The sequence below is a fragment of the Ziziphus jujuba genome, chromosome 3 (assembly GCF_031755915.1).
Source record: "Ziziphus jujuba cultivar Dongzao chromosome 3, ASM3175591v1".
Lineage (NCBI taxonomy): Eukaryota > Viridiplantae > Streptophyta > Magnoliopsida > Rosales > Rhamnaceae > Ziziphus > Ziziphus jujuba.
In genome coordinates, this window is record NC_083381.1 from 2,606,150 (window position 1) to 2,633,731 (window position 27,582).

Sequence of the window (27,582 nt, forward strand, 5' to 3'; positions counted from 1 at the left end):
TAGCTTAACGATGGCCAAAAAACAATGAACGGTGCTGGTCTTGTTTCTCTCTCCTCCTTCCTCTTTCTCTCTCCCTCCTTCTCATCCAATCAAAATGCCTTCCATGGGGCCACTGTGCATTCATGGTTAACCACATTTTGACACATGGCGACACTGTGCACACACTCACAAAGATTGATGAACAGTAAATATTGTCTCGGAAAAACTTCACGAGTCCATAACTTTCAAACCACATGTCCAAATCAAGTGTGCTGCAAATTTATGAACTCGTATCGACGAGTACTTTACAACCATATAGAAGTCAAATTCAAATTTTACGAGAATAAAAAGACAACTCTGGCACCCTCGGACAGTTCGGACCTCAACTTGTTTTGCTCATAACTTTCAAACCGTAGCTCCGTTTTCAACGTGCTAGTAGTCTATGAACTCGGGTCGATGTGTAATTTGCAATGGTGCCTCGATCAACCTAGAATTCTATCCAAATCAAAAAGTCAAAATTTGACCCCTCTCGGTCAATGACGGTTAAACCCAGTCAACCTGAAAAAAATTCCGATGTACTTCAGGACGGGGTGTTACACAAGTGATTTTTCAATTCCAAATCAATCAATATTGCCTCTTTAATTTTAATTTTTGTTATAATAATTTTTCATTACCTAAAAAATTTATTGTTATTTTTTGTTGTCTCACTTAGTTGATTAAATTTATATTTAAAGTACTTTTTATTACAAGGCATTTTAAGAATATTAAATTTGTTTATTTACTACAAATTAATACAATTGTCTAATTTTTATCACATTCATTTTATGTAATTTTTATTATTTTATTTTTATTTTTTTATTTCTCTTTTTGAATTTAAAGTGGTACTCTTGCTTTAATTAAAAGAGACGTTTAAATTGTTTAATTTTTGCAAAACTACCACAAACCCAGTCAACTTTGGTCAACTTGAAAAAAATTCCGATGTACTTCGGGACGGAGTGTTACACAAGTGATTTTTCAATTCCAAATAAATCAATACTGCCTCTTTAATTTTAATTTTTGTTATAATAATTTTTCATTATCAGAAAAATTTATTGTTATTTTTTATTGTCTCACTTAGTTGATTAAATTTATATTTAAAGTACTTTTTACTACAAGGCATTTTAAGAATATTTAATTTGTTTATTTACTACAAATTAATACAATTGTCGGATTTTTATCACATTCATTTTATGTAATTTTTATTATTTTATTATCATATTTTTTTATTTCTCTTTTTGAATTTAAAGTGGTACTCTTGCTTTCATTAAAAGAGATGTTCAAATTGTTTAATTTTTGCAAAACTACCAAACGGTCTCAATGAAACATGTAAATTGATAACAAATTATTATCATAAAAAATAATAAAATTAATTGATTTGATTTGATTTAAATATAATTAATTGTCAAATGGGATATTATCACCATTAGTCCCTAAACTATATAATCAGTACCACTTCAGTCCTTAAACTTATTTTTTTGACAATTTAATCCTCAAATTAACTTCAACAATTCATCTTAATCCCTAGGCCCTTTTCCATCTCATTTTCCATCCATTTGGGACCGCGAAACTCACATGCTTTAAAAAGAGGAGGAAGGGATAATGGAAAAATCTTTAAACAAGAAACAAAATGTTTTGTTTCCGTGTACATATCAAGGTGATGATTCAATTTACCAAACCAACTATCACTAATGAAAAATCACTAATTCAATAATATAATTTAAAAAATGCAAAAACTATTTAAATGCCAATTTAATTAGAATCTAATTGGTTGATCCTGATACATTATTATGGTTGGCATTTATGCTTGAATAATTTTTTTTCCTTTTTCATATTATTTTAAATCTCTTTTATAACTAGTAAATTGAAAGTTTGAAAAACAAATACAGGCCACTGCTCTTCAATGAAAGGAAAAGTTTTAATTTCAATAATATTATAATTATTTTCAATTTATTTTTCATATTTGCAGAGAAAAGAGGGGGAGAAAAGGATAACGAAAAAAACCTTAAGTATCCTTCCTAATTGGCTCACGTTTAAAACAGGTGAGTTTCGTCGTTCTAAATAGATGGAAAATGGTTTAGGGATTAAGGTGCATTGTTAAAGTTAGTTTGAGGATAAAATTGTTAAAAAAAATAAGTTTAAGGACTGAAGTGATGCTAATTATATAGTTTAAGAACTAAAATAAATTGTTGAAGTTAATTTCAGGATAAAATTGTTAAAAAAATAAATTTAAGAACTAAACTAATACTGATTATAAAGTTCAGGGACTATCAGTAATAATATCCTTTTTCAAATTCATCTATTATAATTACACATATGGTTTATCCTATGAGATCGATACTAATATACAGTAAAAGTAAAAGATTATCCTATGTATACAACACCGTTATACATGTGCTACAAGCCATTCACATTTGTACACGTAGTTAAGGTAACACATGATGATTGATTATTTTCAACAATAATAGACATGATCTTTAATTTCTTTCACCATTGACTAAGATTTGGCAGTAATCTGCGGCACATATATTGTTTTATATTATTCTCATATAGCTCTTATCCGTTATTTAGCTTTGCGATATTATTCCCTTATTTAGCTTTGCAAATTACCCTTAACGTTAAAGTATTGTAGAGAAAGACCAACATTAAATTGTCTCTACTCTTCCTACAATTTCTTTCTCTTTCTTCCTTCCATACCAAGTAACTTTCAAAACTTTTCACCAAAATAATAATAATAGTAAAAAAAAAAAAAAAGCAAATTTCAAAACTCCATCAAGTTTTGAATCCCTTTGTTTTGCCATCCGCTTAGAGAACTTAAAAAATGCTTATCTCATTTATTTCAGCATAGGCATTTACAATTTTTTTTTTTTTGGGGGGAATATTAACAAAGTTTTTTGTAAATTAATATCTGGGTTATTGTATATAAACTTGAAAATTTAAATTGAGAACTTATTAACGGATGCTTTAGTTATCTCATTTATTTCAGCAAAGGGTATTCACAATTTTTTTTTTTATTTGGTGGATATTTATACATATTTTTGCTAATTCGTATTTGGGTTATTGTATAAAGACTTGAAAATTAAAATGAGTATTAATTTTTTCATATTTGTTTCCTGTTTCCAATCTTTCCCTTTACTGTCACTAGGTCAGGTACCCCATACATGGATATGCAAAAAAGGAAAATAAAAATAAAAAAAATATTTTTTTATGAAAAAATAAAAATAATACTTAGAAAAGCCAAGTGGTAATGAGTATTATTTGATTGCTATTTTATTTTGAAATTGATGGGGGTGACATTAAAGAGTTACACCTGATAAAATCTAAGAGACCCAACAAGTGTAGTAATATTTTTAATTTTTATTATTACATGTTTTTGCTATTTTCAATTTCTTAATTACAGTTTTTCTTAATGTTAGGAGAAATTGATTATTATAATTTTACCCTAAACATTTGATTATTAGGAGAAATTGATTATTACAATTTCTTAATGTTAGTGGCCATATATGAGAAATCCATTGATTATTTAATGTGTAGCTTTTTTTTATATACAATCAAATACTTATTAGCTTTATAATGAAAATTATTTTTCAAAAAAATATAATATAAAAAGTTTTATAGATAAAAATATTTTTATCAGCTATATCAAATAAACATTGTCAGAGTTTTTTTTTTTTTTTTTGGTTCAAAAGTTCTATTTGATAGTCAAAATTTTTTTTGTCCAAAAATAAAATATTTGCCAATAGTCAACAAGTACTTATTTACCAAAAAATAAATTTTTTAAATTATTTTAGAAAAATTCAAATTTTAAATTTTTTCAAAAACAACTTTTTTAAACTTTTTTTTTTAAGCTTACATGAAATTTTTTTTTATTTACAACAAAATATTTCTTTTTCAAAAATATTACTATACAAAGTTCAGATAAAATTTTACTTTTATCAACTATATAAAATAGATTACTTAATAATTTAAATAGCTACAAAAAGAACTTATTTTTTTCAAGTTAATTTTTTAAAATAAAAAAATAATACATAAATTAAAGTCAAACGTGATCATCACCAACAAATGGCAAAACTAAATGACAAATAAATAAAAACCACTCGAACCATTTGCATTTGTTTCCCTTTTTCACAGTTTCCCAATTTGGCCATGACTGTTGGAGACGCTCTTCTCTGCGCATTTTTTCTTCTTCAACAATTGAAGCAATTTTACAGCCCAAAGGTGCAATTTTTGGTGCAAAAAACTTGTTTGACGAAATGGCTTTCTCAATCTCAAGCTTTGAAATCCAAGTTGGAAGTTGAATCTCAGGCAAAGTCAAATCAGGTACGGAATTGGAACCATATTTTCTTCCTCTCTCAATCCCTATCGAAGAGGGTTAGGTTTTCCACACAAAATATGGAAAAATTTGAGCTTTGTTACCATCAGTTTCAATAACAATCTTCTTATACCCCGTCCTCCAAGCCAATTTGAAAATGACTTCAAATTTTCACCATATGACAGATGATCATGAATTACTTTTAACCATTAATTTGGAAGTTTAAGACCAGTGTGGGAATCAAAATTACCTAAATATTCCCTAAGACTTTTTTTATTTTTCCGTGCATTACATAAGCTCACGTAGTCTCTTACATTTCTCTCGTAGCCCTTCTCCATTATCTCTACCACAAAATATGGAAAACCTAGCTTTGTTCATTTCAATTTCTTTCATGTTCAACATCATGATGATCATCACCTCTCCCTTTCCTTCATTCGCCGCTTCCACCTGCGGCGGTCCTTGTCAAACCACCGACGACTGCAACGGCCAGCTCATATGCATTAAAGGCAAGTGCAATGATAACCCCGACAATGATGGAACCCACAACTGCACCGGCGGTGGCAGTTGTAAGCCCTTCGGCACTCTCATTTGCAATGGCAAGTCTTACCCAAAGTACAACTGCTCTCCCCCGGTCACCATCTCCACCCGAGCCGTACTACGGAACAATGATTTTAGCGAAGGCGGCATTGGCGGCGGCCCGCCGTCGTGCGACAAGAATTACCACGATAACAAGGAGCTAGTGGTGGCGCTTTCGACTGGATGGTTCGACAGAGGATCGAGATGCGGAAAGATGATACGTATAACTGCGAGCAACGGGAGGACTGTGCTGGCAAAGGTGGTGGATGAATGTGACTCCAGGCGTGGGTGTGATGCAGCACATGCATATCTATGAACATGTGGTCATAATGTGGTTAACGGCTCGGATGGTGTTTGGAGGGCCCTGGGGCTGAATACAGACGACGATCGTGCCGATGTGACTTGGTCCATGGCTTAATCAAGGCTTTCTATCAAATTTAAGTTTACATAGGATTACGATGGCTATGAATAATTTAAGATCTAATGGGTATTTTACCATTTACGGTAAAACATTTTTATTATAAATCCTTATAAAACAAATATAAATAAAAATTGTGATCCTAATTTAGATCAATTATAAATAAATATAAATAGTTATAAGTTTTTAAAGTTATACGTAAGTGCATATGCAATTTAACAGTTAAAATGTCAAAGTTCGAGACTAACGCTGTAACATTTACAAACTTTATGAGGCATTTGTACTAATTTGATATTCTAAGGGGTAAAGCACAAAAATGATGAAACTTCAAGGGTATTAGTGCCAAAAATCTAACAAAATTAATCAAAAATATGAAAATAATAATAATAATAATAATCTCGAACTAAGCCAACTTCAACGCACTTTTCTCGTTAATTTTGGACTGGTCAACATCGGTCAACACATGGTCAACACTAAAATAGTATTATTAAACATGTAATTATTCCAATGTGTAATTAAGTTTTATACTAAATATTTTCAGCCAAAAAAAAAAATTATACTAAATATTAATATTATATTAAAAAATCTATCAAATCTACTTTTTGGAAAAGGCTATTGATACACACTAATAACTATTAATGATACATTTTATTAACTTTTGTCATTTTGAAAAAAAAAAAACGATTTTTTTAAGAAAAAATTTGGCTTTCCCTCTAAAATGGACATTTATTTTAAAGCATCTTCAATAATGATAAATCTGAATTGTTCGATATATGACATAGAATTTGACACAATCTAAATCCAAGTGATATAAATGCATAATTAATTGTAAAATTATTTTTCAATTGTAGTATACATAAGCTATTAATTAATTAAATATGTTATTATTTAATTTTCTTTTAAGTTTTTTAGGTAAATGACCATAATTAGAAAGCGAAGAGCATCTCCAACAAAATCTTTAAAAGTAGTAAGTTAAAATAAAGAATGGAACTTGACTCTTATTTGGAGAGCCAAATATTTTCCACACATTGATTTATTACTTTACAATTTCCAATGCATAATTATAATTATAATTGACTTTATATATATATATATATATATATATGTATATTTAATTTAATTTCAAAAAGGAAAAAGGAAAAGAAAAGAGGAAAGCCAAAAAGGTAAAAAGACAGAGACAAATAAATCATAATTATTTATTGGAAATTAAAAAATAAAGAATGATAATAAAAAGTAGTATTGGAGTTGGCTAAATAATTTCATTCTTTATCATATAAGATTTTCTAAAATACTTTTTGTTTTAAAGATTATACTCTTCGAAATAAAAAATATCATTAAAGATGTTCTAAGACTACATTTATCTATACTTTTTTATAGATATGAAGAGTATTCAAAAAATGATTTAAATGGACTAGATTACCCTTAATGTTACAATATTGTAGAGAGAGAGAGAGAGACCAATCTGAAATCGTTCTCCATTCTTCCAACAGTTTCTTTCTCTTTCTTCCTTCCATACCAAGTAATTTTCAAAACTTTTCACCAAAATAATAATTAAGAAAAAAAAAAAGAAAATTTCAGAACTCAAACAAGTTTCCAATCCCTTGTTTTTTTTTTTTTTTTTTTTTCATCCGCTTAGAGAATGTAACAGGTGAATTATTTGTTATCTCAATTATTTCAGCAAAGGTTTTACAAAAGTTTTTCTTTTCTGGGAGCATTTACAAAGTTTTTGTTAGTTAATATTTGCGTTATTGTATATAAACTTGAAATTAAAATGAGTGTTTATCAATGGATGTTTTAGTCATTTCATTTATTGTAGAGAAAGACCAACCCTAAATCGTTCTGTACTCTTCCTACAATTTCTTTCTCTTTCTTCCTTCCAAAGTAATTTTCAAAATTTTCTCCAAAATAATAATTAAAAAAAGCCAAATTTCAAAGCTCAAACAAGTTTTGAATCCCTTCAGTTTTGTCATCCGCATAGAGAACCTAACAAATGCTTTAGTTGTCTCATTTATTTCAGCAAATGTATCTACAATTTTTTTTTTAAATATTTACAAACATTTTTGTTAATTAATATTTGGGTTATTGTATATAAACTTGAAAATTAAAATGAGTTATAATTTTTTCACATTTGTTTCCTGTTTCCAATCTCTCTTTACTGTCACTAAGTCAGATACACCATATATGGATATGAAAAAAGGAAAATAAAAGTAAAAATAATATTTGTTATGAAAAAATAAAAATAATACTCAGAAAGCCAAATTGTAATGAGTATTATTTGGTTGCTGTTTTATTTTGAAATTGATGGGCAGTGACATTAAAGAACTACACCCGATAAAATCTAAGAGACCCATCAAGTGTAATAATAGCTTTCATTTTTATTATTACGTATTTTTGCTATTTTCAATTTATTAATTACAGTTTTTTGAATTATTTTCAAGATTATTAAACTACATTGAATTTTAATGATGTACAATAGAAAGTGGACTGTGAATGAAATTGTAATTTTGCTATGCGAAAATTAAAATAAAGAAAAATTTAAGAAGGTTGTATTAAATTTCAAAGTATAGTTTTCTCAATGAAAACATTTTCCCTGCTAGTTTTTATTTTTTCTTGAACAGTTCAAGAAAGTCATATTTAGGTCCACTTACCCATATAGTCGGTCAAAGTTTTAATTTTTAAAAATATGGCCATTTTTCAATGAAACCTCTATTAATTGGATAGTTACATGAAAAAAGAAAAAAAAAATTTACTTTTTTTAATTAATAATTGATTTTTTAAGAAAATTTTTGTTTTATTAGAAAATTTTATAATTTCTAATAGATCATCTAAAAGTAGAGTACTTTTTTGAAAGTGTCTGTTTTTTTTCTTGTTTTTTGTCATATCAATTTGATACGGTGTTTAGATAAACCTATTAAAAATATTTTCTATTTCTTTTATGTAACAAAAAAAAAATAATCTAATAATAGGTAGAAATGTTAAAGATGCTCTTAACAATATCTAGGTTATATCAACTTAACAATCAATTTAATTTTTTTAAAATGCAATATATATTACTAATGTTATTTTTCACAATCCATGTTCTAATTTGCTAGATTGAAAATTTCAAGGTAAATTTAATTTTCAAAGTAAATTCAAAGTTCTGGCAAGTTAAAATTTTTTATATTTAGAATTAAAAAAAAAATCCAACCTTTTTTAATGAATAAAAGAATTCAACTTTTGGCTGAGGAAGAAAGAATTCAACCTTACAAAAATCCAATTAATATGTATTAACAGCTTCATCATCTTGGCCAGCCACTACAAAGAATCAAATAAATGGGTTTGATCCATTCAATTTCATGCCCAAAAAATAAAATAGTAATAATAATAAAGAGAAGAAATTGGTGTTTATGACAAAATTTGTGCCAACTCCTTGTCTGGTGACTCATTCAAAAAAAGAAAAATTACCCACCGTAGTTTTCAAGCATTTAACAAAATAAATAAAAGAAAAAGAAAAATTCTACCCCTATTCCCATTATTAATGGATTTAATAGTTTTAAATAGCTACTAAAGGAATTTATTTTTTCAAGTTAAATTTTTTAGAATAAAAAAATACATAAATTAAATTCAACTAATCAATAATTGTGATGTTACCAATGGTTCCTCATGATGATCAACAACAAATGGCAAAATTGAAAGAAGAAAGAAATAAATAAAAATCACTTGAACCATTTGCATTTGTTTCCGCTTTTTACAGTTTCATTTCCAGAACACAAAAACCCCCCAATTTGGCCATGCTGTTAGAGAGGCTTTTCTCTGAGCATTTTTTCTTCTTCGATAATTAAAGCAACTTTACGGCCCAAAGGTGCAATTTTTGGTGCAGACAACTTGCTCGATGAAATGGCTTTCTCAATCTCAAGTTCTGAAATCTAAGTTGGGAGTTGAATCTCAGGCAAACCCAGATCAGGTATGGAATTGGAACCACATTTTCTTCCTCTTTCAATCCATGTAGCAGTGGAAAACCTAGCTTTGTTGCCATCAATTTCAATAACAGTCTTCTTATACCCCGTCCCCCAAGCCAATTTGAAAAAGACTTCAAATTTTCACCACCCACCCCACAGATGATCTTGAATTCCTTTTAACCATTGATTTGGAAGTTTAAGATCATTTGTGGGAAACAAAATTACCTAACTTTTTCCTAGGACTTTTTTTTTTTTCCTTTTTTTTTTCGTGCATTACTTATGCTCATGCAGCCTCTCATATTTCTCTCGTGGCCCTTCTCCATTATCTTAGCTTTTGCAAATATACCATTCCTTTGATCTCTGCCACAAAATATGGAAAACCTGCCTTTGTTCATTTCAATTTCCCTCATGTTCAACATCATCATGATCATCACCTCTCCCTTTCCTTCATTAGCCGCTTCCACCTGTGGCGGTCCTTGTCAAACCGCCGACGACTGCGACGGCCAGCTGATATGCATTAAAGGCAAGTGCAAAGATAACCCAGACAATATTGGAACCCACACCTGCACCGGCGGTGGCAGTTGTAAGCCATTTGGCACTCTCATTTGCAGTGGCAAGTCTTACCCGAAGTACAACTGCTCTCCTCCCATCACCGTCTCCACCCGAGCTGTACTACGGAACAACGACTTTAGCGAAGGCGGCATTGGCGGCGGCCCGTCGGCGTGCGATTCGAATTACCACGATAACAAGGAGCTAGTGGTGGCGCTTTCGACCGGATGGTACGACAGAGGATCGAGATGCGGGAAGATGGTACGTATAACGGCGAGCAACGGGAGGAGTGTTATGGCAAAGGTGGTGGATCAATGTGACTCCATGCGTGGGTGTGATGCAGAGCATGGATATCAAGGACCATGTGGTCATAATGTGGTTAACGGCTCGGATGGTGTTTGGAGGACTCTGGGGCTGGATACAGACGACGAACGTGCCGATGTAACTTGGTCAATGTCTTAATCAAGGCTTTCTATCAAATTTAAGTTTACATAGGATTACAATGGCGATGAATAATTTAAGATCTAATGGGTATTTTACCATTTACGGTAAAACATTTTTATTATAAATCCTTATAACGATGGAATGACCCTATCTAATCATAAAAAAAATAAAAATTGTGACCCTAATATAGACCAATTATAAATAAAAATAAATAATTATGAGTTCTTAAAGTGATATGTAAGTGCATATGCATTTTAACAGTTAAAATGTCAAAGTTTGAGACTAACGCTGCAACATTTACAAACTTTATGAGGCATTTACACTAATTTGATATTCTAGGGGGTCAAGTACGAAAATGATGAAACTTCTAGGGTATTGGTGCCAAAAATCTAACAACATTAATAAAAAATATTGGGGAAAAAAAAAAAAATCTCGAACTTGGCCAACTTCAACGCCCTTTTCTCGTTAAGTTTTGATTGGTCAACATCAGTCAACACTGGTCAGCATTAAAATAGTATTACTAAAAATGTAGTTATCCCTATGTATAAATAAGTTTTATATTACATATTAATATTATACTAAAAAATCTATCAAATCTACTTTTTGGAAAAGGCTATTGATAAACATTAATAACTATTAATTATATATTCTATTAACTTTTGTCATTTTGAAAAAAAAAAAAAAGGATTTTTTTAAAGAAAAATTTGGCTTTTCTCTGAAATACACATTCACCTTAGAGCATCTTCAATAATGATAAATGTGAATCGTTCAATATATGATATAGAATTTGATACAATCTAAATTTAAGTGATAAATACACAATTAATTGTAAAATTATTTTTCAATTGTTGTGTGCATAAACTATTAATTAATTAAATATTTTATTAGTTTATTTCCTTTTAAGTTTTTTAGGTAAATGACCATAATTGGAAAGCTAAAAGCATCTCCAAAAGATCTTTAAAAGATAAACTAGCTAGGTTTATCTTTTAAAGAGTGATATCAAATTTTTATAACTTTATATATATATATATATACACATATATAAGTATATAATTAATTTAATTTAAAAAAAGAAAAAGAAAAAAGGAAAGCCATAAAGGTAAAAATAAAAAGAAAAATGATTTATAATTATTTATTGGGAATTAAAAAATAAAGAATGATAATAAAGTTTGTATTAAAATCATATTTTGGTCAATCTATCCAAATATTTGGTCAAAGTTTTAATTTTTAAAAATATTTGGCCATTTTTCATTAAAACCTCTGTTAATTGGACATTTACACAAAGAAATTTTTCCTTTTTTTTTAAAAAAAAAAAAGGATTTTTTAAGAAAAATTTTATTTTTTAAAAAAATTTGAGCATGTATAATAATAGATCATCAAGAAGTAGAAGATCACTTCAAAAGTGATTTTCTTTTTCTTGCTACATCTACCTGACAAGGTGTTTAGACAAATTAATTGGAAATGCTTTTTTAATGGCTATATATTTTTATAATATGACAATATATATATATATATATAGATAAAACTATTGAATATGCTCTTAACAATGTTTAGGTCGGATCAACTTAACATCTATTTTAACTTTTTTAAAATGTTGTTTCCATAGCAATATTATGAGTCTCAACAAAAGGTTAAGATGGCACTCATGGAATTTTTCCAATTTTTATGACTTTTTTTAAGCATGTGGTGTTACTATTTCTTGCTTGCTATCCAATTAATTGATATTAATTTTACAAATTTGCTTATGGTTCTGAATAGATAAATATGGTTTTTAGGTAATTTTTTTTTACTTGCTTTCAATGTTGCTTTTACATATTTATCATTCATATTTATTGTTATAAAATGAATGTAATATAGTTTTCAAGTCTTTTTATTTAATGTTGGTATTTATCAAAAAAGAACTTGTTAGTGCTCTCAATCCTTTTCATTTTTGTGGTATTTCTCCTTTTCTCTTACTCCATTTTCATTTTGTAGTTTAGAATACTTTTTTTGTTGTATTTTACTTAATATGCTTGCTAAATTATCACTATTCAAATTACTAATAACTTCAATGACCCAAAAAAAAAAAAAAAAGGGAAAAAAACACTAATAACTTCCTTAAGAAAGATATGAGAATTTTTGATTAAATGATGCTGAAGTTTTATTAAGTAGTAATATGAGAGAGTTAAAAAAACAAAAACAAAAAAAAACAAAAAAAAAAAGGGAATTACTGCCATTTTTGCATGATTTTGAATTAACTAATTTTATATCTAATTGATTTCTATAAAAATTATCTATATATAGGGTGAGTGTCATGTGTCAGTATATTATAACTTTAATTTCCCTCCAAAATCATCTTTTTTATTTTAATTATATTTATTTATATTTATGATCTTACCTTTTATAGGTGTACCCAAATATATATAAAATTAAATTTTGTTTTGAAATAAATTTTAAAAAATATATTTTTTAAAAATATTGATAACCATATATTGAACACAACAAAATAGTGATACATTATTATACTCATGAAATTGCACACTCATTCTATTATAATATTATAATATGTTTATAGTATTATATATGTTTTTTATTTTTTTATTTTTACATATAATAGATTTCGGTTTAGGAAATGAAGGAATAAAAATATATATTTTTGTTATTATAATATTTTTATGACATAAAATGTATTTATATATATATATATATATTGTTTGCTTAATTAAACATATTTTAAATATTTTTACATATATAAATATGGTTATATAGAAATTAATAAAGATATCTTTTTTATTTAAACATAAAAAACATAATATCATGAATAATTATCTATCTATAAAATATATAAAAGTAGAAGAGTCTTGTGCCACATGTCAATATATTATCATTCCGAATTTCCTCCAAAATCATAAATAAAAAAATCATCTCTTTTTTTTATTATTTATGATTTTATCAAAATATTAATCAGTACCAAATAGAATAACTATTTAAAAAGCATGGAATTTTTTACCTTTATTGGTTATCTTAGAATATATATATATATATATATATATATTATAATATTAAATAATTGATTAAAAAGTATAAAAAATGTTACCTTTTATGGTTGTATCCAAATATAGATAAAATCAATTTTTGTTTTGAAATAAATTTTAAATAAACAATAAATATGTATCTTTATAATATTATATATATATATATATATATGTATATAATTTTACGTAATTAATATTGCCATACATACTAAATGTAGGTCATAATCAAATTATATGTAATATTAAATAAAATATATACAACACACCATAAGTTATATCTAAGTTGATACTAATCTGTATTATAATGTATAAACCGATACATATGATAGTGGAACTGTATATATATGATGTATAAATATATATATATATATATATCCTTTTAAATCCAAATTATTGTTAGTTAGGTTATAATAATAATAATAATAATAATATAATTATATTATATTATAAGGATTTAAGATAGGAAAATTAATTATTTACAAAAAATTAAAAAATACATTTGAATTTGAATTTGAATTCCATAGATAGAAAATATTATATAAATACGTTTGAATTTAAATTAGAATTTTGATTTTATAGATGTAAAAAATTAAATTGTTGAAATTTTTTAATTTGAGTCCATAAATGATATACCGTATAAGGTTAAAATATGTTTATAGGATAAATAATAATAATAATAATAAATAAGTAAATAAATAAATTACAGTATGAATATTTAATATATGAAAATTAAATATTTGCAAGGAATCAAAAAATACATTTGAATTTGAATTTTATAGATAAAAAATATTATTTAAATAGAATTGAATTAGAATTAAATTATATAAATGCATTTAAATTTGAACATAAATTTCCATAGATGAAAAAAATTAGATAGGTAAACATTTAAATCTATAAAATATATAAAAGTAGAAGAGTCTTGTGTCACATATCAACATATTATCAATTTGAATTCCCTCCAAAATCATCAATAAAAAAATTATCTCTTTTTTTATTATTTATGATTCTATCAAAATATTAATCAATACCAAATAGAACAGCAATTTAAAAAATATGGAATTTTTTTTACCTTTACTATTTGTATTACAAAATATATATTATTATTATTATACTATTAGATAATTGATTGAAAAAGTATAAATTTTTTTATTTTTTATGGTTGTAGCCAAATATATATAAAATCAATTTTTGTTTTGAAATAAAATTTAAATAAACAATAAATATATATTTATAATATTATATATATATATATATATAATTTTACCATAATGAATATTGCCATACATATTAAATGTAGGTCATAATCAAATTATATTTAATATTAAAATAAAATATATACAACACACCATAAGTTATATATAAGTTAATACTAATCTGTATTATAATGTGCAAACTGATACATATGATAGTAGAACTGTATAGATATGGTGTGTATATATATATATATATATATCTTTTTAAATCCAAATTATTGGTAGTTAGGTTATAATAATAATAATAATAACAACAATAATAATAAATATTATTAAATTATATTATAAGGATTTAACATAGAAAAATTAATTATTTGTAAAAAATTAAAAAATACATTTGAATTTAAATTTGAATTTGAATTTTATAGATGTAAAAAATTAAATTGTTAACATTTTTTTTTAATTTGAGTTCCATAAATGATATACTGTATAAGGTAAAAATGTGTTTATAGGATAAATAATAATAATAATAATTAATTAATTAAATTACATTATGAATATTTAATATATGAAAATTAAATATTTGTAAGGAATTAAAAAATACATTTGAATTTTAAATTCTATAGATGAAAAATATTATTTAAATACAATTGAATTAGAATTAAATTATATAAATACATTTGAATTTGCACATAAATTCCATAGATAGAAAAAAAATTAGATAGGAAAATTCTATAGATGAAAAAAATTAGATATATAAACATCTATATAACATATAAAAGTAGAAGAGTTTTGTGGCACACGTTAGCATATTATAATTCAAAATTCCTTCCAAAATCATCAATAAAAAATCATCTATTTTTTTTTAATCATTTATGATTATATCAAAATATTAATCAATATAAAAAATAGAGCAGTTATTTAAAAGCATGAAATTTTTTATCTTTATTGGTTAAATTCAAATTCGACTATTAAATAATTGATTAAAAAGTATAAATTTTTTACTTTTTATGTTTGTATCCAAATATATATAAAATTAATTTTTGTTTTGAAATAAATTTTAAATGAGAAATAAATATATATTTATAATATTATATAAATAAAATTTTACCATAATGAATATTATCATGTATATTAAATATATATCATAATTAAATTATATGTAATATTAAAATAAAATATATACAACACATCATAAATTATATATAATTTGATATAATGTACAAATCGACACATATGATAGTAAAACTGTATATATATTGTATGTATATATACCTCTTTTTAAATCCAAACATTATAGTGAATTAGGTTACAATGATGATAATAATAATAATAATAATAATAATAATAATAATAATAGTAAATATAATTAAATTATATTATAAGTATTTAACATAAGAAAATTAATTATTTACAAAGAATCAAAAAATACATTTGAATTTGAATTTGAAATAAATTATATAAATGCATTGAATTTGAATTTTATAAATGAAAAAAAATTAAATAGGTAAATATTTTTTTAATTTAAATTCCATAAATAATTTACCTTATAAGGTAAAAATGTATTTATGGGATAAATAATAATAATAATAATAATTAATTAATTAAATAATTAAATTATATTATTAGTATTTAATTTATAGAAATTAATTATTTGCAAGAAATCAAAAAAATATATTTGAATTTGAATTTAAATTCTATAAATGGAAGTTATTATTTAAATAAATTTGAATTATATAAATAAGTTTGAATTTGAATTTTAATTTTCATAAATGGAAAAAATTAGATATGAAATTTTCATATATAGAAAAAATTATATCGGTAAAGAATTTGAATTCTATAATTGTATAATATTATATGTAGAGATCAAATTTATAGCTTTTAACAAACTTTTATACTATAGATTGAAAAAAAAAATTCAAATATACTTATTAACAATAAAATTTTTAAATAAGTTTTTAAATATAATTAATTATTTTTAAAATCATCTATTATAATTAGATATGTCGTATATCGTATGGGGATGGATGTTAGTCTATATATATATATATATATATGTATATATAAAAGAATTATCATACTGTTCACAAAATGGTACTGAATCCTACAACAACAAGGCAATTCAATTGGGACAAAATTATCATTCATACAAAAGGTAACAAACCTTAGATAGTAAACTATGGAAAGTTCTGTCACTCTCAATTACTTATACACTATATAAATGGAAAATAATTAAGAAGGAAAAAATAAAACAAATTTTGAAATAAGCAACCCACAACATAAATAATTTACTTTACTAACTTATTTTACTAATAAAAAAGCTTCCATAATATTTGATATCATAAAACCAAATTTCTTAACCAAAGTAAATAACACAAACACTGGATGATCATTATTCTTCCAACAAGTATAAAAAATTGTTATGCCTAACATTGAATCAAACATTAAATTATTGTTATGTAATAAATACCACTTCATTAAAAATTAGGAAATGTGTGAAGCATGTTGCCTAGCTAGTATATTGCTTATGTGTTCCACAATCCATATTGTAATTTGCCAGATTGTAAATTTCAAGGCAAAATCAAATTTCAAGGTAAATTCAAATTTCTGGCAAGTTTCAAACTTTTTCATATTTAGAATAAAAAAAAACTCCAACCTTTTATTTATGAATAAAAGAATTCAACCTTTTTGCCGAGGAAGAAAGAATTCAACCTTAGAAAAATCCAATTATTAATGTCTTAACAGCTTCATCATCTTGGCCAGTCAAAGAATCAAATAAATGAATTTGATCCATTCAATTTCATGCCCAAAAAATAAAATAATAATATGAAAAAAAGAAGAAGAAGAAGAAGAAGAAATTGGTGTTTAGGAAAAAATTTGTGTCAAGTCATTGTCTGATGACTCGGACTACAGTTAAGGTAACTTTTTGAAATTATATTTTTCAAAAGAAAATGATTTCTAAAACTTACTTACAGGGAAGAGAAGAATTTAGCTATAGAAGCTATATATTGGTTGACTATAGGAGCTGTATATTTAATAGATAGTATTTTATATAGCTGTATAATTATTTGTACAGCAACAGTTGCCTTATCGGGCTCTTCAATTGTGCCTATATATTGTGTTATTTTCTCTTCTTTGATATACTAAATAATGAGACATATATATATATTCTCTGGTGTGCTAGTTGGTAGCTACTATAGTTTTTAAAGCACGTCAATATTTTGTCTTTCTTCTATTTTTCTTTTGATTATTTTCTCCATGGTACCAGACCAAGTTCGATATTTTTCTCTTTGTTTCTTCTACAATTTTTTTTTTCTCTTCTTGTGTGTTTTGCTGATGGTCTATGGTTGATTCAGATGCAAGTCTAAAGTTTTTATATGTTCTTTTAATGGATTTAATTTTGTATCTTGGTCTAAAGCTGTTTCTTTATCGCTTATTGGCAAACGAAAATCGGGTTATATAGCTGACATCCTTGTTTGTCCAGAAATTGATGATGCAAAATTTGAGGATTGGATAACTACTGATCAACTTGTTAGACCGTGGATCTTACATTCTATGGATCCACAAATTAGTGAAATATTTATCTATTTTGAAATAGAATTATGGGAAGCTGTCACAGACTTGTATGGTAATAAAAAATAATATTTTTTGTATTTTATGAATTAAAGCTTGAGATTGCAAGAGCAAAACTAGGCGACAAAACATTCAGTAAGCATTTTGGTCATCTTAAAAAATTATGGGACAAATTGAAATTTTATTGTCCACATATGATAGATGCCAAAATATTGTTGCAAAAAGATGGGGAAGATAAAATCTTTGCTCTTCTTAGCAGTTTGAAACCAGAATATGAAACTTTGAGAAGGAACATTCTTATGGATGCTACACTTCCTCCCTTATCTATTGTGTATGCCAGTATTCAAGTAGAAGAAATTTATAGACAAACCATGAAGGTGGTCGAGTCAATTTAGGATGCAGAAAAATCTGAATCTCATGCACTGGTGACTAGAAAAATTGTCTGAAAAAATTTTCAAGCTCAGAAGGGAAAAATAATTCCAAATACAAAGGAAAGATGGAACCCTTCTATTATGAACATTGTGGTAAATCTTGGCATACAAAAGATCGATGTTGGGAGTTGTATCCACATCTTAAATTAAATTTTGAGAAAAGTAAAAAGGGTTATGTTGCAATGGTTGATACCTCTATCTTTACAAATCAAATGAATCAGTTTAGTCAACTCCTTCAACAATTTTATAAGTCCATATTTTTTGAGTTAAATCCTTCTTCTACATCATCTACTTATCTTTTAAGTAATTTACAAGCCTACCTCACTTCATCTTCTAATATCACTTCATGGATTATTGAATTTTGGAGCAACTAATCATATGACCAATAATTTTTCTTCTGTATATGATTTTATTTCAAAAGTTAATAACCATGAAGATTCTGTAACCAATGGGTCTACTACTCCTGTCATAGGAAGTGGAAAATTAGTTTCCTTCCTCATTGTCCCAATTTAGATGCTCTAGTTGTCCCATCTTTCCATGTTTAGCTTTTATCTATTGGAAAGATAACTAACTCTTTGAACTATAATGTTATTTTTTCTCCTACTTCTAAAATTTTTCAATATCGAAAAACAAAGAGGAAGATTGGTGAAGGATCTTACTCTAATAGATTACATATGTAGAATTCTAATCTTTTTGAAAGAGCTTGTCATACAAAGACTGTTGAGAAGAGTCAAGTTTTACATAAAAAGCTTGGTTATCCATCAACTCATATTTTATCAAGTCTATTTTCATCCATTGTTGTTAAGTTAGATATTGAGATGTTTGTCAGTTCTCTAAACATACTAGTTTACCTTTCCTAATTCTTCTTCTATTTCAAATTAATGCTTTGAACTAATTCATTCTGATTTATGGGGTCCTGCACTTATTCACTCTTATAATGGATACAAATATTTTATTTTATTTATTATTAGTTGATCTAGAGCCACCTGGATTTTTTTATTAAAATCTAAAATAGAGGTGGCTTCGATTTTTCAAGAATTTCATAATATGGTGACTACTCATTTTGATTTTGATGACAAAACTAAATTGTTTAGATCTGATAATGGCCCAGAATATACCAAAGATTTTTTACCTGAATAAAATCAATTTACGCAGCCTTTGTATCATATATCTAACTAGTTGTGTTGGAATACTATAACAAAATGAGATAACTGAGAGAAAAAATCGACATATTCTTAAAATCACATGTGATTATGTTTCAAATGCATGTTCCAAAGAGATATTGGTCGCAACGTGTTCTTACTGCAACAATTTTTTATTAATAGGCTACCTAGCCCGAATACTTAAATTCAAGTCTCCATTAGAAATTTTGAATAATAATAAACCTGATACATTACACTTACGTGTGTTTGGTTGTAATTGTTATGTGCATCAATAGGCTACTCATCATGATAAATTGGATGATTGAGCAATTAAATATGTATTTTTTAGTTATTCTTCTACAAAAAAGGATACATAGTTTACAATGTGAGTAACCAAGAAATTATTATCTCACGTGATATTGTTTTTGTTGAATCAAAACCATTTTTTAAGGCAAAAAATGATTCAGAGAATCAGTCTCAGGGGGAGAACTTGTCATATTTGGTATCTCTTCCAATTGCTCCAAATATAGAAACAAAGACAAAAGAAGATGGTTCGCTACAGTTCAGAATGGTGTTGGAGAGCCAGAAGTAGAATAAGTTCAAGGTGCAAACAGAAATGCTGTAACGTTTGCAACGTTTTTTTTTTAATTTTGAATGATTTTCCATAATGGTCTTTAATGGGCCTTTATCAGCATTATGTGTGGCCTTTTAACTTTCCTAACGTGAGTTTTGAAATTTGGATGGATTTTTTTGAAAAAATGAGTTTTGAAAACAGAATTCCCTACCATGAGCATTAATTGGAAAAAGGAAAAAGAAAAATATAGTTTTTTTCTGCATATTTTGCATTGTGAGTGTGATAAAGTTTAGGTGCACTGAAAGTTCGAAAGGAAAGCTTCGGATGTGCTACGTCCAAGAGTTTTCGAATCCGTTGTATCTTGGGAGACAACTATCGGGAACCATCTGCACCGGTAGGATGGAAATTGTTTTAAAGACACTGTGATATTACACATGCCTCGGACCATTTTTCAACAAGCAGATTAAAACTATGGACATACAAGTTCTTAATTTTATTTCATTATTTTTGTAAATTGTCATTTACTTTTGTAGATCTACATGTATATACACATATATATTATTCCCATAATATTTTTCTACAATCTTAAGACAATTTCACGTTTATATACGTGTGGATTTATTGGATCTGTGATTAGTAAAAAAAAAAAAAAAATTATATATATTATATTTGTTTTGGCTTGAAACCCATGCGAAAGAATGTGTGGTGGGCATGTGTATTATTTTGTTTAATTTATATTGTTTTCAACCAATCAGATTCATGCCCATGAATTTATATATACATATATATATAATTTTTTTTTTTATTCCTTTACATTGTATGTTTCGGCCTTAATATTTTTTTAAAAAAAAAGGAAAAAAAATTTCCTGTGAGTTTAAAAATTTTTGGGCAATTCTTTATTATTGTTTAAAATCGAAATTTTTTCCAAAATTGAATTGCCCATGAATTTTTAAACATTTTGGTGATTTTTCGATATTTTTTTATCATTGGAATAGTGAAAACCGACGAAAAATGATGAATTGGGTCAAAAAATCTGTTTACCAGTGAAATTCATGTTAACGGGTCGAAAAAACGGATATGGATAGGTTTCTGGGTCAGTGGGCCTGAATTTTAAATTCTGATGGACCTAGCCAAGTTCCAAAGCCCAGCCCGTGGTTAGAACAGGTTACTGTTCAGACCAAGCCCAAGCCCAGACTAGACCCAGGCCCAAAGTAATTTGGCCCGATTGGGATAACCATATGTAGAATTGGGAGAGCACCATGTGGCATGACGGGCGATGACACATGGCACACCAAGGCCACGTGTCGCATAGTGTTGAAGCCATGTGTCGGCTTCTTAGGGAGCCACGTGTGGGATTTTACTAGTGACATGTGTCGACCTGTTACAGGTGACACGTGTCATGTCTGAAGCGAGTCACGTGTCGTGCTAAGGATGCTCCACATGTCAATCTATAGCAAATGACATGTGGTCGTTGGAGAGGGTGACATGTGTCAGTCTCCCAGTGTGACATGTGACAGTCTCACATGGTGACATGCGGCAGTGAACAGTGATTCTGGGTGTATACAGTAATTTTTGTTGTGTACACAAAAACCGTAAAAATTACATTTTTGCATATTTTTCCTTTTGGAATTTGGTTTAAATTAGTTTGTTGAGACAAAAATAATAACTAATTGATTTCTATTTTTTGTGATTATACAGAAATGGCTAGTGGAGATGTGCCTGCTGCACAAGTGCCTTCTCAGGCTCCTATTTTTCAAGTGCCTTCACCTGCAGGTCATGCAAAAAGACCGTAGAAGTTCGATGGGGCTAATTTCAAAAGGTGGCAGCAGAAAATGCTGTTCTACCTAACTACACTAGGCCTTGCGAGGTTTCTAACTGAGGACGCACCACCAAGTGATGAAGAGAGTGACAAAGAAACTTTGATGGCGGTGGATGCGTGGAAGAGTTTTGATTATTTATGTCGAAATTATGTTCTGAATGGCCTATCTGATGCTCTATACAGAGTTTACGGTGGCATGAAGTCTGCAAAAGAACTGTGGGAAACTTTGGAAAGAAAGTACAAGACTGAGAATGCTGGGTCCGAAAAGTTTGTTATAGGCTGTTTCTTGGACTACATGATGGTGGATACCAAGCCCTTGATGAGTCAAGTACATGAGCTGTAAGTGCTCATCCAAGAACTTCTTGCTGAAGAGATGGTCATTAATGAAGCCTTTCAGGTTGCTAAAATGATTGAGAAGCTGCCTCCTAATTGGAGAGACTTCAAAAAGTATCTCAAGCACAAGAGAAAGGAAATGGACATGGAGGCTCTCATTGGAAATCTTTGAATTGAAGATGACAATAGGAGGTCTGATAGAATATCCATGAAGGCGAGAATGAAGGCAAATGTTGTGGAGCATGGCAGTAGTTCCAAGAACAAGAAGAAACCTAGAAAGAATTCCAAGGTGGGGCCAAAAGGAGGCATCTCCAAGAAGGTCAATGTCAAGACCCGTCCAGAATTCCTTCCCCGGAACCCTAGACAGCCCTGATCCCAGGGAAACCCTACCGAACTCTCCAACGGAAAATCCGGCAGAGCCTCCCCTAAGGGATTTACTTACCACAAACTACCTGCACTGAAAACACACTTCTAAAAATATCCCCTTATTCCTCCCGTAACTACAAACTGATTCTACAAATTGCAGCACTTCAAAAGAAAACAACAGCAGCAACCCAGTGCATAAATAAAAACAGAAGTATCCCAATAGTATACAGAGCTTTAAGAAGTGCTAAACAATAGAAATACAACAAGGCTGAAAAGAAATAATACACTGAAATGAAAGAGTACAGAGTACTTCTCGAAACACAACAGCAGCGGAAAACTTGGTTCGCTCCGGAAGAACGTCTACCACCACTTGCACCTAAGGGAACGGAATTTAAGAGTGTGAGATGCTAATCATCTCCGTGAGTAACCCGAACTACTGAACACCTTTTGTGATAATAAAAATAATAGTAATAACAATTAAGGAATAGAACAAATACCAACAATTAATAAATAAATAATAATAACTATTGGAAAATAATAATTTCCCTCAAAACTCTCACCAATCGCTACGTTTGAAATGTTCCCTTTTTAAAACCTTTTCGCAAAACCCAATGTTCATACCTCCCAAAAACCAAGGGATTAAACCATTTGATACATAATAATTAAATAAATACATACCCCAAATATATAATAAAAATATAATAAATTATAGTAAATAATTTTTGAACACCTTTGGGGTTTAAACCATTATTTGCAATTTACACCGACAATTACACCTGACGCACCACACCATATACCGGTGATGCCCTCCGATACCCAGCGTCCCGAGCACCGACTGGCGGGAGGTTAAAGAGAGAAACCTGCAGTGGTCACTTCGGCGTCCCGACAGTACCGACTGCTAAAAACCATCACCCGGCCAAGGAGGGGGGCGGCTGTGCGCAACAATAACCTTGCCTGCCCACGGTCCAATGGCAACTCACGGGTGAAGTAAAAATCGCACGCTAAACCACATAATAACCGCGTGCTAAACCACGTGTCCATACACCATACACCAGAACACCAATACTGTATGAGTGCGTCTAAAAATAACCATAAATAACCAACCGTACCGTTTTTTCCAAAAACCACCATGGGAAGTATACCATATTTTCACAAAACACCATCCCACATATTTTTATTTAAACAACCCGGTACGAAACAGCGATAATCAACAAACCACAATTTCCTCGAAATACGAAATGCAACCATAAAAATACCACGGGCATAATTTATAAAATTCAAACCAAATATTTTCATAAAATATTTAACCCAATTATGCCCGAGAAATCACATTTGAAACCACGTAAAATTAATACCGAAACATACCTTGCTCATGCATAACAAATAAATTAAATTAAACCGCATTAAAATCATAATTAAACCACACCACATGAGCATAATTTAAATACTAAATTAAATACCAATTAAATTTAATTAATTGCCCAAAATAATTTTTGAAGGTGGGTCACTCACCTGGAGAGCACAAATCAACTAAGATCCTCCTCGGGATCCACTCCACTACTCGCGCGTGCACTTAAACAACCACAGTGCACAAACCAAAAATATTAATATTTTATTCGGGTAATTCCCAAATGGATACCCGGGGAGCGAACACCAAGCGACATCTAAGGGTTACGAGTTATATACCGAATCGAAGCTTGCGTGATGAGGATCACGGATTCGGTCTTACTTTCCGGTGATCGAACCCGACGGGGTCGGAATCTCGCCGGAAAGCTTTTCGAGTTTCGGCTCCGCAATTCTCCCAAACCGTCGTGAATTGGCAGAAACGGAAGCCGGATTCGGATTCAGGAGATCGAACACTGCAGACTGGAGCTGGCCGGAATTTCGGGTACTCGTCGGAACAGTAATTTCCGGCGAGCCGCCGCGGTCACCGGCAACCGTCGCCGGCGGCGGCGCGTGCGGTGGCCGTTGGTGGTGAAATTTTGCAGACTTGTAGATCTTGAGGAGAGCAACCCAACGGGACCGGCGGTGAGCAAAACGGAGGTCGGACGGCGGAGAAATCACCGTTTGAAGATTTCCGACCCCTCGTCGGAAAACGCTCCGATCCCGGCGCGTCGGTGGTCCGATGGCCGTGATTTTTGGTGGGTCGGCCGGACTTGAGGAGAGGATCAAGGCTAGCTGGCGCGCGTACTGTAGATAGGCCGGAACAGGGTCGATTCGCGGTGGAGGGGTAAAACTCGCCGCTGAACTTCGGAGGTCCGATCCGGGCGCGTCCGGCGGCCGTTCGGCGTGAAATTTGGAGGTTTTGCCGGAAATGAGGAGGGCAAGCTTGCTGGCCGGCGCATGTACAGTAACTCGGCCGGACAGTTTGAAAATCACCGGTGGCCGGCGGTCTCTCTCTCTCTCTCTTTCTCTCTCCTCTCTCTCTTTCTCTCTCTTCCGCAAGACTTTTAACAAATAAAAACCCTTGTGTGACACTGTTCATGCCACGTGGACCAATCAGCAGCTGACACGTGGCATTTCACTGTTCACCGATCCAAAAATATTAAAAAAAATACGGTATCCGGTAAACTTCAAACGTCCATAACATTTTAACCGGATGTCCGTTTTGAGCGTGCCGCTAGTCTGTGAACTCGTATCGACGAGCACTTCACAACCATGCATGAGTCAAAGCTCATTTCCCCATAAACAAAAAGTCAACTCCGGCACCCCCTGGACAGTTTGGACCGCAACTTGTTTCGTCCATAACTTTCAAACCGTAGCTCCGTTTTCGACGTGCTACTAGTCTACGAACTCGAGGCATCGTGCACTTCGCCACGGTACCCTGGTCAACTTGAAATTCCCACCACGTCAAAAAGTCAACTTTTGACCCCTTTCGGTCAACGGTCAACCTCGGTCAACGTGCACGGATTCCGATGCGATTTGGGACGGGGTGTTACAGTCAAGTTCCAAGGGAAATATTTCAGTTGTGATAAGATGGGTCATAAAGTGATAGATTGTAAACTGCCGAAGAGAAAGAGGAACATAGAGACAACTATGATGGAGCACATCACAAGAGAGCTTGATGAGATTGACCAAAGCACTGTTGTCTCTGAGGTGAACCTAGTCGGTTCTAACCCAAGAGAGTGGTGGATAGATACAGGTGCAACCCGCCACGTGTGTGCAGATAGAAACATATTCACCTCCTTCGAACCAAAGGCAAATGGGGAGAAGTTGTTCATAGGGAACTTTGCATATTCAGAAATCCAAGGGGAGGACAAGATTGTCCTGAAGATAACCTCTGGGAAGGATCTGACTCTGAATAATGTACTGTATGTTCCAGATATTTGTAAGAATTTGGTGTCTGAATCGTTACTAAGCAAACATGGTTTTCGCTTAGTGTTTGAGTCAAATAAGGTTATCTTGTCCAAGTATGGGATGTTTGTGGGAAAGGGCTATGTAGTCAATGGTATGTTCAAATTGAATGTAATGACTGTAATGCCAAAGAATATTAATAATAAAGCCAGTACTTTTTCCGTTTACTTGCTTGAGTCTTCCATTTTGTGGCATGGTAGACTAGGTCATGTTAATTATAATTCTCTGCGGAGGTTAATTAACTTGAATCATATTCCCACGTTTGGTATTGATACCAAACATAAGTGTAAAACTTGTGTAGAGGCAAAATTAATGAAATTATCATATCGAACAATTGAAAGAAATAATGAACCTTTGGATTTAATACATAGTGATGTATGTGATTTAAAGTTTGCATCGACTAGAGGTGGTAATAAGTATTTTATCACCTTTATTGGTGATAGCACGAAATATTGCTATATGTACTTGTTTAAGATCAAGGATGAGACTATAGAGAAAGTTATTCTCTATAAAACGGAAGTTGAAAATCAACTCACCCGAAAAATTAAAGTAATCAGAAGTGATTGTGGTGGAGAGTATGTGACTCCATTTGGAGAGTATTGTGCTCAACATGGCATAATACATGAAGTTACTTCACCATATTCGCTGCAATCAAATGGTGTGGCTGAACAAAAAAATAGAACTTTAAAACAAATGATGAATGCAATGCTGGTAAGTTCTAGAGTACCTCAGAACTTGTGGGGGGAAGCCGTTTTGTCGGCAAACGACCTTTTAAATAAAGTGCCCCGAAAAGATCAAGTAAAGACACCCTATGAATTATGGAAAGGAAGACAACCTTCCTATAATTACTTACGAGTGTGGGGGTGTCTAGCTAAAGTTATCGTACCCACTCCGAAGAAAGTGAAGATAGGTCCTAAAACAGTTTATTACATTTTCATAGGATATGTAAAAAATAGTAGTGCATATCGGTTTCACATGTATAGATCAGAAATTCCTGATATACACAAGAATACGATAATGGAATCAAGAAATGCATCATTTTTCGAATATATTTTTCCTTATAAAGTGGAAGAAGAACCGAGTTCATTGAAACGAACTTATGATATTATCGATGAAGATAATTATGATAGTGATCAAGAACAAGAAACTGATGCTGAGACTAAGGTTGAGCTTAGACGTAGTAATAGAGTAAGAATGGAAAAATCCTATGGTCCGGATTTTCTTACGTATATGCTAGAAAGTGAATCTCAAAGCTTCCAAGAGGCTATAAATTCTCCTGAAGGGAATTTATATAAAGAAGCTATGAAAAGTGAGATAGATTCTATCTTACAGAATCACACTTAGGGGTTGGTAGATCTTTCTCCATATTGTAAACCTTTAGGCTACAAATGGATTTTTAAAAGGAAGATGAAAGCAGATGGAACTATAGACAAATATAAGACAAGGCTTGTAATTAAAGGATACAAGCAACAAGAAAACCTTGATTATTTTGACACTTATTCTCCAGTGACGAGAATAAATTCTATAAGGA

General features: G+C 29.8%; 2 protein-coding genes across 2 annotated transcripts; both read left to right on the forward strand.

Annotated features, from left to right (window-relative positions):
* Positions 1-4,504: 4,504 nt before the first annotated feature.
* Positions 4,505-5,321, forward strand: LOC107433813 (kiwellin). The gene is given in 1 exon segment (XM_016045174.3): positions 4,505-5,321. A coding segment is annotated over 1 exon segment (639 nt). The 5' UTR covers positions 4,505-4,682.
* A 4,310-nt stretch (positions 5,322-9,631) lies between these two features.
* LOC107433819 (kiwellin-like) lies at positions 9,632-10,270 on the forward strand. The gene has a single exon (XM_060815847.1). The coding sequence runs from the start codon at positions 9,632-9,634 to the stop codon at positions 10,268-10,270; it is 639 nt and encodes a 212-aa protein (XP_060671830.1).
* The last annotated feature ends 17,312 nt before the right edge of the window (positions 10,271-27,582 follow it).